The sequence below is a fragment of the Eretmochelys imbricata genome, chromosome 14 (assembly GCF_965152235.1).
Source record: "Eretmochelys imbricata isolate rEreImb1 chromosome 14, rEreImb1.hap1, whole genome shotgun sequence".
NCBI classification, from domain to species: domain Eukaryota; kingdom Metazoa; phylum Chordata; order Testudines; family Cheloniidae; genus Eretmochelys; species Eretmochelys imbricata.
The window spans coordinates 55082419-55095975 of record NC_135585.1 but is presented as its reverse complement, the minus strand read 5'-3'; the positions used below and the strand labels follow the sequence as shown (position 1 = coordinate 55095975).

General features: G+C 51.8%; 1 protein-coding gene across 2 annotated transcripts; it reads left to right on the top strand.

The window, feature by feature from the left end:
- Positions 1 to 6955: 6955 nt before the first annotated feature.
- On the top strand, positions 6956 to 10128 carry LOC144274850 (T-cell antigen CD7-like). 2 transcript variants are annotated; one of them, XM_077833950.1, is made up of 5 exons: positions 6956 to 7072; positions 8481 to 8819; positions 8929 to 9048; positions 9289 to 9326; positions 9629 to 10128. In XM_077833950.1, exons 1-5 carry the CDS (start codon positions 7006 to 7008, stop codon positions 9737 to 9739), a joined length of 675 nt encoding a protein of 224 aa, XP_077690076.1. In that variant the 5' UTR covers positions 6956 to 7005; the 3' UTR covers positions 9740 to 10128. The 2 variants fall into 2 exon arrangements, with proteins under 2 accessions (XP_077690076.1, XP_077690075.1); XM_077833949.1 differs by lacking the exon at positions 6956 to 7072 and having other exon boundaries at positions 8005 to 8819.
- Positions 10129 to 13557: the final 3429 nt, after the last annotated feature.

Sequence of the window (13557 nt, the reverse complement as noted above, 5' to 3'; positions counted from 1 at the left end):
CTCCAGGCGCTCAGCTTGCGGAGCCAAAAAGCACCTCTAGCCCTCACGAGTGCAAAGAAATTTCTCCAAACCGGGGCGCGGGGGACCCATGCCTGAGTCTGCAGAGACCCTGAGCTGGTCGCTCTGGGAGGGGGGCGCTTCCCTGACTGTGATCCCGGCAGTGATGGGGGTGGGCTTGCTCTGGGGGGCAATAACCTGCTAGAACTAGGGAAAGCACACAGGAGTCTGAGCTACCACCCTCCTCTGCTCTAACCACTAGACCTCACTCCCCTCTCTGTGTACGTGCAGCACGAAGCAAATGGGTGTCACCCTCCAGCGAGGTGTTATTGGCAGCAAACAGGGCCGATTCAGTTTAGATTTTCTGGGCTTTCTTTTGCAAATGTACCTCTCCCCATCTCGAGGTGCAACCCTAAGACCTGGGAAAGTCTCAATGCCCTCGCGTGGGCACCCTCATTCTGCCCCCTTCCACTCCACTGAGCCAGTCCCCCAGCTCTGGGGCCAGATTGTAGCCTGTGCGCCCTAGAGGGGAAAGGCCCCATGTGCCAGCCCCTGACCCGAGGCTCAAGGTCTTTCATGTCCCCTATCTAAGGCCTTTGTCGAAGGAGGGGGAAGGCTGCTCATGGTGCCCTATCTGAACGTTGAAAACTGACCCCTCTAGGAAGGGGTCACCCAACAAAGAATGGGATACGCAGGAAATGCAGAGATAAGATAATGCCTCCCCCACTGTGAGAGGAAAGGACAGAAAGGCAAAGGAATATATGTGGGATAAGGCAAGAGATTCCCGTGCTTCCTGTTTCCTTAGATGCGACCCTCCCTATCCAGCACCTGTCATCTGGTGGGTTGGATCTTCCCACAAAGAGTCCCTCCCATCTCGAATAACGAGGAGTCAGTTGCGATAAGGTGGAAAACAAATGAAGTGTAGTGAGCGATTGGTGTACAATGAATGCGGCAAAGCAAAGGAGGGAGTAAACAGGCAAATGTTGCAATACAGTGATTTCCCCCAAATAAACCCTATAAACAGGACAGCAGCTGAAGGTGGCTGGTGGTAAGTGGGATGTGGCTGTCTGGCCTTCTCTTCTCCTTGCAGGGGATGGCAACGTAGGCGCAGAGCTGCGGAAGGAAAACCCGAGCCCCCTCTACCACGGGGATGGGGAGGTGAGTACAAGTCAGACCCTCACTGTCACTCAGAGGGACAGCCGCTGAGCAGGGCTCGGGGCAGACTTATATACTCTGGCCCGGGAAACCCCGTAGAAGGAGCAGAAAACCCCTCCTGGGAAACCCTGTGGAAAAGGCGGTAAAAACCAGTTCTATCCAGAAGTTGTTTACCCCTTCTGAGGAGAAATAAAAGGCGGGAACACTGTGATCAGCTGGATCACATGGGCACAAATTCCATTTTGAAAATCAACATGGCATCCTGAAATTATACACAACATACAAAATGGACAAAACGCAACAATCACCCTCACAGCCAGCGCTGCCCCAGGGGGTGGGACAGAGCCCAGCACGCCTCTTCTCAGCGGCTCAGCCCAGGGCCGGCGCTGGGTGTCTGATGCTGGAGCACTAAAAGCAGGTCCTCGGGCGAGTCTTTCTCTCAGGAACCCCTTCACCACCTGCCCCCAAATCTGCACCACAAACTCTTCCCTGCACCTTGCTAGTTTCACGGCAATCTGCCGGGGCATGTGCGTTTCACGACAGCGTGACAGCCGGCCCGGTGATCACAGCTCACAGCCGCAGGAACCTCTCGGTGACAGGGCTCAGACGGGTCCTCCCGGGACTCAGAGACGTTGCAGCCTCTCCCGTGTTTCTCCATGGGTCACGCCCTGAGCACTGTTCCCTCTAAGCTGTGCGTGTGTGCACACACACACAGATCCTAAACCCCGTGCACACAGCGAGACACCGCGTGCACAACCATTTGCACAGAAGCACAACCATTTGCACAGAAGAAATGTTTGGCTCACGCGGCCTGTCAAAAATGAGAGGGAACATCGGCCCTGAGCCCGGCGTACCGCTCCACACACACAACCAAGGCCCAGTGACTTGTATAACCTCGGGAAGCCAAACGTGTCCTTGCTACCGGGGCGGCTCTGAGCTGAGGGGAGCCCGGGGATGTGAGTGTATTGAGGCTCAGGGCCACAGTTTTCTCTCGAGCATCACAAATAACGTTCTAAATAATTAAGCATTTATTTGGGACGGGGTCTGTATCTCAGGATCCCCCTGACGAAGTGACCCCAAATTAGCACCACAAAATCTGCCTCAGGCCCCGATGTCTCACAGTGATTTTCGAGCCAATCTGATGTTGCACGTGGATCTTAGAGCACAAATCAACTTTAAAGAGTAACTGCAACCTGTCCTGCCCCACAATCCCACTGCCATCTGGTGACCGACCGTCCTCATTGCACCTAACATCTCTCTATTTCCGCCCCGGTGACTTCCGGACCATCCCCCTGCCCTTCCTCTTCCAGACCCCTTTGTTACCCAGGGCTCCTGAAAACAACTTGTGTCAATAAGACTAAGAGCTTTGTCTGCTACGGGAAAGGGTCACGGGAGAGGCAAGCTACTCCCCACTCGCAGATATGTAGCCCCCTCTGGGATTGGTAGAGGGCTATTTATAGAGGGATCTCTTGCCCGGTGTACAAATGCAGTCATATCTGTGGTGGAGCGATTTCATGGCCGCACTGCACAGCCGTTTAGGACAGGAAGTGAAGGGGGATTCCCTCACCACTGGTAACTGCAGGGTCTGGCCAGGACAGAGGGGCCAACACCTGACCCAGGGGGATGGAGCTGGGCTTGGCGAGTGAGTCCCTGAGGCTCAGACTGAATCGTCCCTCTCCCCCGCCCCGTCTCTCTCCCCCTGTCTCAGAGTGGCCGGTCGCCGTGGTGTTTGCCCGAGCGCCTCCCCCAGCCGGGACCCCCGCGCCGTTACTGCTGGTTTGCCGGGTCACTGGTTTCTACCCCCGGCCCGTCCGCGTGGCCTGGCTGCAGGACGGGGAGGAGGTGGCACCGGGTTGGTGGCTGATCCTGCCCAACGCGGGATCCTGCCCAACGTGGACCTGACCTACCAGCTGCGCAGCTCCCTGGCCGTGGAGCCGGGCGACGGGCACAGCTATGCCTGCCGGGTGGAGCACAGCAACCTGGGGGGCCAGAGCCTGCCGATCCCCTGGGGTAGCTGCACGTCCCAGGGGGGGGCGGGGGAGGGGGTGCGGTCATGGACTCTGGGGGCTCTTCCTGCATGTCTTGAGTGGGACGGGGGTGGGTCCAGGCAGCGGGATTGGGGTGCAGCGAAGCAGAGGGAGTGGGTGGGGGTTGTGGAGATGGACCAGAGGGAGCAGGATGGAGGAGCTGAGATCAAACACCTGAGTGGATGATGCTGATACCAGAGAAATTCCCCAGACTCCATGGTGTATCCCTGACTTTCATTTTAAATAAGCAAGAGTCAGGCCCACGTTAGAAGCTGCAGATCCCATAGCACTAAAAAGTAGAACTGGCGGGAAAACCGAAGTAGGGGAAAGGTCAGCCGATCCGAACGCTGAGCTAAACAACGGCTGCGGGCTAAAAACAGAACGGACCGTTTGGAATGTGGGCAGTTGTCATGCGCAAGACAGTCCTGACAGGGCCGTATAAAAGTCAGTGTGTCAGCAGACAGCCAAGAGGTAGGTGGAGAGCGACTGGACAGTGATGAGAAGGAGAGAAAAGCAGAGAGAAGCTTGCTGAGCCATCCATCTGTCCGACAGCCGAATGGAGAGCTGAGGGAGCAGCAGGACACTGTTCTGTCCTGTCCAGCAGCAGAGGGAGAAGACGCAGAAACCAAGGAGAACACAACAGCGGAGAGAGAGAGCACAGGAGAAACGATCAGCCAGAGAGTCAATTGGCCATAGCTCCATCTAAGTCAATGGGGCCAGATCCCTGCTGGGATCCGTCGGCCGTAGCGCTTCTGACTTCAGTGGAACGGATTTCCAGACGCTCAGTACCTGGCCCCGCTGAGGTCAGTGGAGGCGCGGCCGTTTGACACCAGCTGGGATCCGGCCCAGAGGTTTTCCCTTCGCTTATTTAAAAACAGTTCTATCAAGTCAAACGTTTCTGGAACACAAGACCTTTTAAATTCAGCATTTTTAATGAAAACTCTCTCCTGGAAAATGTTCTTCCATGCAGAAATTGCTTTCTACAGAAAAATATCTTTCTGAACTGTTCTCCTTGACAAAAACGATATCACTTTAAAAAGGAAAATACTTTGGGGGAAAATGTTTCTCTTTAGCGAAGATATTTTTTGACAGAAATAATTATGGAAAATGATGTGTTTTCTCATGGACAAAAAGTGTGTGTGTGTATATATGTATATATGTGTGTGTGTTTACACCTATATATAAGAGCTGACACAATACGCTCCACCCCAGTGCTAGCTGCATTTATGGGAATTCATGATTTTTCTTGATAAAAATATTGTTCTCTATATAATAATACCTGTCAAGCTTCACCCCAGTGGTAGTTGCATTTTTGAAACATATTTGCTTCTCCTCACGTAAATATCAACGTTATTGAAACAAACAGGTTTGCACTCGGAAATATATCTGTCTTGTGAATGGATGACACACCTTGCTGAGAGGAAAGTTCTAGCAGAACGAATGGGACGAGTTTCTTCAGGCTTCTGACTTTTCCCCAGTGCAAATGATTGTTTTGAAAACACCCTAGGTACAGACTCGATGTAGGGGGAGAGATTGAAACAGAGAAGAGGAGGTGTTAGAAGGCTAGAAAATAAGGCTGTTCACCCCGTCTCAGACTACATGAGGAAGGGGTGTTGGGTGGAATTTCAAGCGCTCCCAGGTCAGATGTTCAGAAAACAGATTTTCCATCTATATTTTAACACTTGTTTTTCTCCTGAATTGGGACAAAAAGGTGAGATATTGGAAATTTGGGTGGAAAGTAAAATTCTAGCAGGAGAGACCCCCCCGCCCGAGCCAGCCCACTCCCATCGCTGCCTGGATCACATTCGGGGCAGCTCCCCCCTCTCAGAGCGATCGGCTCAGGCTCTCTGCAGTCTCAGGCATGGGTCCCACCCGCCCCTGGTTAGAGAGATTTCTTTGCACCTGTGAGGGCTAGAAGCATTTTTGGCACTGCAAGCTGAGCGCCTGGAGATCGACTCCAGCTGACGGGACGGAAACCGTGGTCAGTTATTTGTGCATTGCACCCGGCCCTGACTCCGACACTTCTGTAGCTGATTGGAACTCACCCCTGGTCCCCGCTTCCCTCCCAGCTACCACCTTTGCAGAAGTTGCAGCCCTGAAAGAGGCTGAATTTCCTGTTTCTCACCACGATGTGCAGGTGTGAAAGTGAAGACAGAGCCCCGAGCAACTCGGCACGTTTCAGCCCACCACAGAAACTGCAGAAAGTACCAGTCGCAAATGGACCCTCCCTCATGGTGCTGAGTGCTGCACAGACCCCTCCCCTCTGGGAAAGATCGGGACCCCTGTCGTGCCAGGCTCTGCACAGACCTGAACTGAAGGATGACAAAGGGTCTGGACTCCTGGGTTCTCTCCCAGCTCTGCGATGGGAGTGGGGACTAGGGGGTTAGAGTCAGGGGGGCATGGGAGTCTTTTTCCGCTAGACCACACTGAACCAGAACTTAGGATAGAACCCAGGAGTCCTGACTCCCAGCCCTCCCCCCGGCTCCACCTCTCCTCACTCTCTCCCCACAGCTGCAGTGTGAGGATGGTGCCCGCGGGAGCCAGCTGAGGTCACTCAATCAGGGTGAACGGCAAACAGAACGAGGAAGACAAACCCCAACAGCTGGTGGATATTCCAATATTTAGATTTACCCAGCCAGCCCCAAACAGCCTCTGTACGAGCTCCCTGGACTGCCCGGCCTCGTTGCATTTCAAAGCTCTATTCATTTACAGATCTGTCTAAGCAGCCTCTAAAGTTCGGCCATGGATCAGGTCAGTCTGGGAGTTCATTGACTCTTTCAGGCCCTGTCACCTTTCAATGAATATATTACACTCATAACGTCACACCCCCAACGCAAAATTGATGCAGGAAGGGATGACAAAACATCGCTGAGTGCATCCCAAGAGCTCCCCACCCTTGGTTCTGATTTTCTACAGCTAGTATTGGGTTAGAAGCCGTACCAGTGTAGAACAGATATGGTTTATCCAAGTCACGTTGAATAACATGATTGAATCTCTTTATAAACTCAAGGTAAAACTTGGTGAGAAGAATAGTGGATTGGATCTGCTGTTGCAGCAGGATTCGCGTATGTCTCGTGATCTTGCCAAGAGCTAAAGAAAAGACCTACTGGATCCAAACAAGCTCCGGCAAACGTTTGGAACCCAATCAACATCAACTTAATGTAGATATTACTGTTATTTATAGTACAGGATTCTTGGCATTTAGCCATGAAAGCAATATGGTCGTGTTCCTGTTTCCCTTCTCATACAAAAAGAACAGGAAGACTTGCGGCACCTGAGAGACTAACAAATTTATTTGAGCATAAGCTTTCGTGAGCTACAGCTCACTTCATCGGAAAACATTTCTGTACAAAACATTTCTGTATAACGCAGATACATGTTTGGTTTTTTAGAAGGAATACGCCGATGGCAAGAGATACGTGTTGCAAAAAATAAATATACCTCAGTATGTGAAAATAAAAGATATTAAGCAAAAATTCCTTTCTGTAAAATAATGTTATTCCTCATGACAAAATATCCCAGAGTGGGTAAGGAGCATGACCCAAGATGAGAGAATGAACTGAGGACTGAAGCCAGGAGTCCTGGCTCGCAGCCCCCCAGCTCCCCTTTCTCTAACCACTAGACCCCACTCCCCTCCCAGCATGGGCCAGAGGAATGCACCCCCCACCCCCCCACCGCATCCAGTCCTCGTCCCCAGCCTCTTGCTGCAGCCATCTCAGAAGCTAAGGCAACAAAACTTTCCACCGGCCCCCCCCGAGGTGACATTTCCGGAGGATGCTGAGGCTGAGCTGAGCTGGGCTGCGGAGCTCCCCAGAGAGCAGGGACCATGGAGCAGCTGCTCGCCCTGAGCACCGTCCTCTGCGCCGTCCTCCTCATCCCCACCTGGGGAGCAGGTACTAATTTAACGTGTCCATCCATCCACCTACCGTACCCCTAGATCCATCTCTGTGTGTCCATCCATCTACCTACCCCATCCCTAGATCCATCTCTGTCTGTCCATCTGTCCTTCTACCCCACTCCACTATATTCAGCCCTATCTGTCCATATACCCTATCCCTAGATCCATCTCTGTCTACCCATTCAGCCCTACCTCTACATCTCATCTATCTTTTTATCTATGTACCCATTCATCCCACCCCAAAAAGAATATCTATCTATCTATCTATCTAGATCTAGGGGTGGAGGATGCGTGCATGGATGCATAGATAGATATGGATATGTCACATCAGGTCAATGAGAAGTATTCTGTTTCCATAAAACAAATATTTCATTTCGGTATTGACTCTTCTTAATAATATCAAATCAAATCAGTCTGGAAATGCAAAATCAAATCATTCTCTTTTGACCCTATCAAAAATGCTTTCTCTGCCCCATTTTTAAACCAGTTGTCACCCTTTCGATGAGATGGCATTTCCCAAGAGGAAAACGTTCCGTCAGGACAAATTCTGACTCCCTTTAGTTTGAAGCACAAATTGTATAACGTGGAGGCATGTGTTTGTGGTGTATTTAAATAAGGTTAAAATGACAAACTGCCAATTTAATTTGTATGGGGGTTTCCTGGTCCTTGTAAGGGGGAAGCCGTTTCATACCCCTCATTGTTTTGGTTGCCCTTCTCTGTACCTTTTGCAATTCTAATGTATCTTTTTTTGATTTGAGGCGACCAAAACTGCACGCAGGGTCCAAGGTGTGGGCGTACCATGGATTTATATAGAGGCAATAGGATATTTTCTGTCTTTTTCTCTCTCCCTTTCCTAATGGATGCTCACAGTCTGGTGACTTTTTTCACTGATGCTGCAGATGGAGTGGATGTTTGCAGAGAACTATCCACAACGACTCCAAGATCTCTCTTGAGTGGTAACAGCTAATTGAGACTCCATCAGTTTCTACGTATAGTTGGGATTCTGTTTTCCAATGTGCATGACTTTGCATTTACCACCCTTGAGTTTCATCGGCCATTTTGTTGCCCAGTCACCCAGTTTAGTGAGATCCCTTTGTAATTCCTCGCAGTCTGCTTTGGACTTAGCTGTCCTGAGTGATTTCACGTCTAACGTCTCTGTGAGCATATGCCGTGCACAGAGCAGTGTTGATGTTGGGTCTCTGTTGGGGTGGAAGTGAAAGCCCTGTGCAGTGTGTTATCGAGAGTGATGTGAGCAATGGCAAGGTGGACAGGAATGCAAGATTCTTTCCCCTTAGTTTCTTCTCTCCGTGCTGCTAAGTTTTCAGGCAGCTGGGGTGTGTCTTGGTACCAGTCGTCGTCATTTTGTTTTCCTGCTATAATGTTTATTGCCCTGGTTCACGAAGGTCTCACAGTGCTTCAGAGCCCCGTTGTTCTCCGAGCGTCCCCCGGCGAGACCGTGAACCTCAGCTGCTCCTTTGAGAACAGACAGGGCAGCGTGGTCAAAGCGACGTGGACCATAGCACCCGGGGTTGTGCTGGAATCTGACCATCCCTTCTACAGCGGACGGCTCAATATGTCCGACTTGGATCTGCTCCGGAAAGGGGAGGTCACGCTGACCCTGTCGAAGTTGGAGAAGCGGGACTCTGGTCTCTATCAGTGCCACATCAGCATCCGCCAGGGAGAGAGCGGGACAGGAGCGGGCACCGAGCTGCAGGTGATGGGGAGAAACCAGAGTGACACAGGTGAGGTGGGGAATGGGGGCACGGGGCCTTCCCCCTCTCCGGCCCCAGGGCAGGGGACTGGCTGGCTCAAGGGGCTGAGAATCTCCTAAATCTGCTCTCCATCGCCCAGGTAAAGAACCTGCCCCCGTAGGGTGCTGCACCCGGGAGCTCCTGTACCAGGTCGCCATCGCCTTGGGGCTCCTTCTCATCCTTGGGCTGGTGGCCACCCTCCTCCTGAAGAGACGCCGAGGTACCAAACCGGAGCCTTCCCCCTGCTAAACTCCTGGCTCCCATGGGCCAGGGACTCTGCTAGTGAACGCACCCTAGCGTCTGTCCGCTGGGTCCATGCTGGGTTGTCTGTCCATATAACTAACCCCCCATGTCCTTCCTTCTCCTCCCGTCCCTAGATCTCTGCAGCTTCCCTCTTCACCCCAGACTCTCTCTCACACTCCTCCGTTTTAACGTTTCTTTCTTCTCCCTTCTTCCGCAGCGCCGCCCCCCTCACAGCCCCGCCAGCGGCAGCCGAAGGTAAGAGAATGCAGGCTGGGCCCTGTTCCGTACAGTGCTTGGCTCTGGTCTCCGGGTGCCAATAAGGACTGGTACAATACAGTGAGGGGAGAGAACCCAGGAGTCCTTGCTCCCATCCCCCCTGCTCTAACCCCCCAGTCCCCTCCCAGAGCTGGGGATAGAACCCAGGAGTCCTGACTCCCAACCCCTCCAATCTGGGGTAACACTGTGGGATTTGTTCCCTGGAAGATGCCTAAATTGGCCAGAATTAAGAGACCAGATCTGGGGTGATGGCGTCCTCACAGCGTGTCTGTCCAACACAGGGCCACGGCAGCCGGGGGGCCGAGGAGAGCAAGAGCGTGCACTACGCAGAGATTAAAATCCAGACGCCAGGACGCAGGGAACACACCTCCAACCACGCCCAGCGGCGCTGAGTCCCTCCACACCCAGCACCACCTGAGTCCCTCACACTCACAGCCACGCCGCCAGCAGGGATTCCCCACAGGAGGAGACCCTCACAGGGTTTGAGGGAGAGCAGAAGAAAATTATGGGCGTGAAAGTCCATGTGAACCCCAACAAAACCCAACTAGCCCTGTCTACGGCAGGGAATAATCTACTAGGGCATGGATCTACCCTCAGGAAATGCCTTCTCCGGGGCCTCCTGGATATAACTATATCACGTCCCTGTGTGTTATTTCCCTGTCCTCTCTGGAGTGAATGCAACGCCTCCCTGTGGAGCGTGACCAGCTGGGGGTAATTAGCGCAGCGTCTGGTCCCTCTTCCTAACTGAGCACGAAGAGAAACGTTCGCCCAACTCAGCATCGTGTGGGCGGTGGAAGTGGTCTGAGCGACCAGCGTGAGTGCTCCAGCCAGCTGGAATTGCTCAAAGAAAGTGATTTTTTTTTGTCTAAAAATTAAATAATTTCTCTGTGTGAAAAATTGTCTGTTTTCAGAGTTTTTGGAAAAATGTGTTTGGGTAAAAACTTTTGCTTTTTCTCCCTCACTTCCCTCTTCTCTTCAGTCCCCTTGTCGTGGTCCAAAATCTTACAATCATTTCCGAAAATTTGCTTTTCAGAAAATCAACTTTTTTCCCCTATGAAAAAAAAAGATATTTTCCTGAAAATTTGATATTTTGTTCTGGAATATCATCCCTCTCCCCCCCGCAGTGAAAATGTTTCATTTTATCCCTGAACATTGGGACACTTCCCTCCCCTCCCATAAACAATATTTTTTTTCATGAAAATCTTTTCTCCCCTGTAAATTGGAATTTTGCCCCCCCTGCAAATGTTATTTTTTAAAATGTTGCGTGGGGGAAGAAGGAAAAAAGAGAGAAAAAGAAGGAACTTAATACAAATCACTGTGGAAAATTAACCAACAATGTCGAGAATTAATTGCAAAAAGAAAAGGAGGAGTTGTGGCACCTTAGAGACTAACCAATTTATTTGAGCATACGCTTTTAGGAGCTATGCATCCGAGATGCATCCGATGAAGTGAGCTGTAGCTCACGAAAGCTTATGCTCAAATAAATTGGTTAATCTCTAAGGTGCCACAAGTCCTCCTGTTCTTTTTGCGATCACAGACTTACACGGCTGCTACTCTGAAACCTGAGAAGTAATTGAAACACCAGGGGGGAAATTGGTCTCTGATTTTTTTCCCCTTTGGGTATTTACCATTTTTGTGGGATTTTTGTCCCTCGACCACTTTTCTCCCCTTCCCACCTATCACCTCCCCATTGTCCCTGACCTGGGGAAGGGGACTCACTCCCTTTCTGATACCCCGCCCCAAATACATCCCGGAACCTTCCAACGCGGCTCCTGTTTCCCACCCGGACCCCATGAGGAACTATGGGCAAGTCCTTGGTTTAGGTTAGAGGGGTCGATGCCACTTCCGGTTTCTTTCCGCCCTCACTGAGATCCACTTCCACTGTCTCCCCCTCCCTTTGAAGCGTTAATACCAGTTTCATCCCCCCCCCCCCGCTTTAAATCCTGGGGGATCCACCACACCCCGGAACCCTCCCCCTCGTCTTTCCCACCCGGATCATCGAGAGCGTGGCACCCAACTGTGGGCAAGTCGTCTATGGCTATAGTCCTGATGCCACATCCGGTCCACTCCCGCACTGTCTTGGGCCCACTTCTTGGACTATCTTCTGTCCCCCTGGCCCACCTCCTGCTCTCCATGGAGCCATTTAACCGCTGCAGAACCAAACACACCCCGAAACTTTCCCTTGAGGCCTCCTGTTTCCCACCCGGACCCTGTCGGGCTTTGCACCAAGGCTGTGGGCAAACGCCCCATCGTGGCAGGCGGCGTGACACCGCTTCCGCGTCACTTCCGCCCTCGTTGTGGCCTCCTGGCCTCCCCTCCACTTCTCCTCTCCTGGAACATCAGGTTGTTACAGACACAGTTGAAGTGTTCACAACTCAGTCAGTTCCTCTCTAGTTATGAAACAAACACACGTCCCCTTTGAAAAATATGGAGACGAAACTCACTTGAGTAACGCACCAGAAACTGATGAACTCTTGCCCCCGAATTTTGAGATTTCCTTTTGCTACCCCTGAGCTGCTTCCCTTTTTGCCTAAACATGAGAAACAAGGTGCAATAACTTGCAGGTCGAACACCTGCGTGGAGGATGCTGATGCCAGAGAAATTCCCCGGGCTCCATGGTGTATCCCTGGCTTTCATTGTAAACGATCAAGAGTCAGGCCCACGCGCGGAGCGGCAGATCCCACAGCGCTAACAGGTAGAATTGGCGGGAAAAGCGAAGGGGGGCAAAGGTCAGCCGATCCGAACGCTGAGGGAAACAACGGCTGCGGGCTAAAAACAGAACGGACCGTCTGGAAGGCGGGCAGTTGGGGAACAGACGCGCCAACCGTGGCTGGCGGGTGCTCGACCCCTGTCTGCCCCCGGCCCCGCCCCGACTCTGCCCTTGCCCCACCCCCATTCCAACCCCTTTCCCAAAGGCCCCGCCCCAACTCCGCCCCCTCCCTGCCCCCATTCCAACCCCCTTCCCCAAATCCCCGCCCCTGTCCCGCCTCATCCCAAGAGCGCGCTGAGTCCCCACTCCTCCCCCCTCCCTCCCGGAGCTTGTTCTGCCACGAAACAGCTGTTTTGCGGCAGCAAGTGCTGGGATGTAGGCAGGGAAGCAGGGACACACTCAGGGGATGAGGTGGAGGTTCGGTGATGTGAGGTGGGGGGGGAGTGGAGCTTGGTTGCTGGTGTGTGCAGAGCACCCACTAATTTTCCCCCATGGGTGCTACAGCCCCACAGCACCCACGAAAGGGCGTCTGTGCCTGACAGGTCGGTATAAACGTCGCTGTGTCAGCAGACAGCCAAGGGGTAGGTGGAGAGCGAGTGGATGGTGAGGAGAAGGAGAGAAAAGCAGAGAGAAGCTTGCTGAGCCGTCCGTCTGTCCGACAAGCGAATGGAGAGCTGAGGGAGCAGCAGGACACTGTCCCTTCCTGTCCAGCAGCAGAGGGAGGAGACGCAGAAACCCAAGGAGAACACAGCAGCGGAGAGAGAGAGCACAGGAGAAACGATCAGCCAGGGAGTCAATTGGCCGTAGCTCCATCTGAGTCAATGGGGCCAGATCCCTGCTGGGATCCGTCGGCCGTAGTGCTTCTGACTTCAATGGAACGGATTTCCAGACGCTCAGTACCTGGCCCCGCTGAGGTCAGTGGAGGCGCGGCCGTTTGACACCAGCTGGGATCCGGCCAAGAGGTTTTCCCTTCGCTTATTTAAAAACAGTTCTATCAAGTCCAACGTTTCTGGAACGCAAGAGCTCGTGATAAAATGTTATTTCAAAATGTTTTAGATGAAGCAATGTTCTTTTGGTGCAGAAATGGCTTTCAACGAAAACATATCTTTGTGAACTGTTCTCCTTGACAAAACCGATATCATTTTAAAAAGGAAAATACTTTGGGGGAAAATGTTTCTCTTTAGCAAAAATATTTTCAGAAAAAAATAATTATGGAAAATAATGTGTTTTCTCATGGACAAAAAGTGTGAGTGTGTATATGTATATATGTGTGTGTGTTTACATCTATATATAAGAGCTGACACAATACGCTCCACCCCAGTGATAGCTGCATTTTTTGGAATTCATGATTTTTCTTCATAAAAGTAATGTTCTCTATATAATAATACCTGTCAAGGTTCACCCCAGGGGTAGTTGCATTTATGGAACACATTTGCTTCTCCTCACGTAAATATCAGTGTTATTGAAACAAACACATTTGCACTCGGAAATATATCTGTC